The sequence below is a fragment of the Neophocaena asiaeorientalis genome, unplaced genomic scaffold (assembly GCF_003031525.2).
Source record: "Neophocaena asiaeorientalis asiaeorientalis breed wild unplaced genomic scaffold, Neophocaena_asiaeorientalis_V1.1 scaffold100, whole genome shotgun sequence".
NCBI lineage: Eukaryota > Metazoa > Chordata > Mammalia > Artiodactyla > Phocoenidae > Neophocaena > Neophocaena asiaeorientalis.
Genome location: NW_020173955.1, coordinates 9,495,074 through 9,497,271, shown reverse-complemented (window position 1 = coordinate 9,497,271; position 2,198 = coordinate 9,495,074). Strand labels below are relative to the sequence as shown.

Sequence of the window (2,198 nt, the reverse complement as noted above, 5' to 3'; positions counted from 1 at the left end):
AATTTGGTTGTTTTGATTTGGTTCTTTTCATGGAGAAAGAATGATGAATCTATGATTGTATTATTTAGATGTGTTTAGGTAACCTTTCATACTTAAAAGAATTTAGTTTCGTTAACATTTTTGATAAAGCAAAAATATTATAAATACTGATTATATTTCCATATACAAATCTTTTATCCTGACTTCACAAAATCTCTTTTTTCCCCTTAGTTCCACTTGCCTCTCCTGATGCATCAGCAGAGCTCCAAAAGAATTTTATAGAACGCATCTCTTTTTCACATCAATATGATGCCAGGAAAACACCCAATGAGCCCATCTGGGGAAAGGTAAGTCAGTATTTAGAATCAATTACTTAATACTTTATGATGGGATAGATTTATGGTAGAACTCTAAGCCTTTCAAGTCATAATCATATTTCTCAAAGTTGATTTAAACAAACTAACATGGTTATTAGGAGGATAAAATCTTAACCACATGTCATAGTCAAAACTAAAGAATGATGTCATAATTTTGGATCAGTCTTTGGAATTTGGTTCAAATTATTAAAATCATTCACTTAAGGTAATATCAAAGCAACCTGCTAAAGTTTTTGACATGCTTATGTATGTGTGTGGCAGGGGGATGCATATAAGTTTTATAAATTGAACAGTAATGTAATAGTCAATTGCTGGATTTTTTCCCAACTGCAGATGTTTGTTTTCATATTTCACCATAGCTAATAATAATAACATTTCACAACAACTATTAGTTGTTGGAAGTAATAGACGTTTATGATGCAATCATAAATCCTTAGGTCTATGAACTGCAGTTTCTATCGTATCCATAGCAACCTGCAGAGCAAGAAATGAAATTGGATATGAATAGTCTCATACAATTCAAATGACAGAAAAATTGAGAATGGGAGATAATGAGATGCCGCTCCTTTGACTTTCTGTTTTTCCCTTCCTGTTCATTTTCTGGTGCACCCTTGTTCATAATTTGTTTAAATGGTTCACCAATAATTATTATGCTTCCGTCTTCAGTTTTGAACTAAGGTGACAGCCAATGAAGAGGCAGAGAAATAAATGCCTGCTTCAATCAGGACTTGAGCTAATACATGAACTCCGGTCACAGCTGCATCTTCCAGCAACTTGTGTGCCCTGGTTAATGTCAACTTTGTTTTCCTTTCCAGCGACATGGAGTTTTTGTGCAGACAGAGATAAAACCAGGGAGTAGGCCAACAGTTCCTAAGAGAACAGAGGTATTACTGAATGCTCCAGGGTCATGCTCATCAGAACAGTCCAAAAAAACAGAGAAAGGAAACTCAGCGGAAAGCAAAATGATCTCACCCGGTCTCTGCCGACAAAATTCCCAGGAGTTGCTAGAGACTAAAACTCACTTATCAGAAACAGACGTCAGAGTGGCAGCCAACACATGTCCCAGAAGTCTTGAGAGAAGGGAGAAGACTGCAGACGTCTTTCAAATAATTGCAGTAAAAGCTCTTCTCACCAGGCATGATTCTTTAAGTCCACCAATAAAAAGTCAGGATAAACCAGGATAAACTACCTTCTTCAAATAAAAACATAGTCCTTAGAATATAGACGATTTCAGAATCATCATACAGGCCCTCACATTTGCTTTTTCTGTTATCAATAACCTCAAAAATGACAACTTACGTAAATGGGAAAATGAAAAAAGGTAATAAAATACACCAAAAATTTAAGTGTGGTCTCCAATGAGTGATGGATATGAGACATATTTCTATGTTAGATTGTTTCTAGCCATGGCTCTAGAATCAAACTGGGGCTGGAATTTTGGCTTCACCACATAGAGGCTGTGTGACTTTGGGTAAATTACTTAACCTCTCTAGAGTTCAGTTTCCTCATCTATAAAATTAGGATAATAGTAACTTCATAAGGATATTGAGCATGAGATCATACACACTGATCAGTGATCAATGTAATCACATTATCACTATTACTATAATTAAAATTTCAATTTAAGGATAACATTCTCCTATAACCTTGAATTCTCCTCCTTATTCTAAAACTTTGAACCCTTCTATATACAATTAAGAGTATAAAAACTAAAAACCTTTCTCCCAGTACAAGATACACACACACATTTTTTTTTTTTTTTCTGTACGCGGGCCTCTCACTGTTGTGGCCTCTCCCGCCGCAGAGCACAGGCTCTGGACGCGCAGGCTCAGCAGCCATGGC

General features: G+C 35.9%; 1 protein-coding gene across 1 annotated transcript in view; it reads left to right on the top strand.

Annotated features, from left to right (window-relative positions):
* LOC112404834 (uncharacterized protein C2orf73 homolog) overlaps positions 1-1,540 on the top strand; it is a 2,444-nt gene extending 904 nt beyond the window's left edge. The window contains exons 2-3 of the mRNA XM_024752937.1: positions 211-326; positions 1,172-1,540. Coding sequence (XP_024608705.1) covers positions 211-326; positions 1,172-1,540 — 485 coding nt within the window. The remainder of the gene's footprint in view (positions 1-210; positions 327-1,171) is intronic.
* Positions 1,541-2,198: the final 658 nt, after the last annotated feature.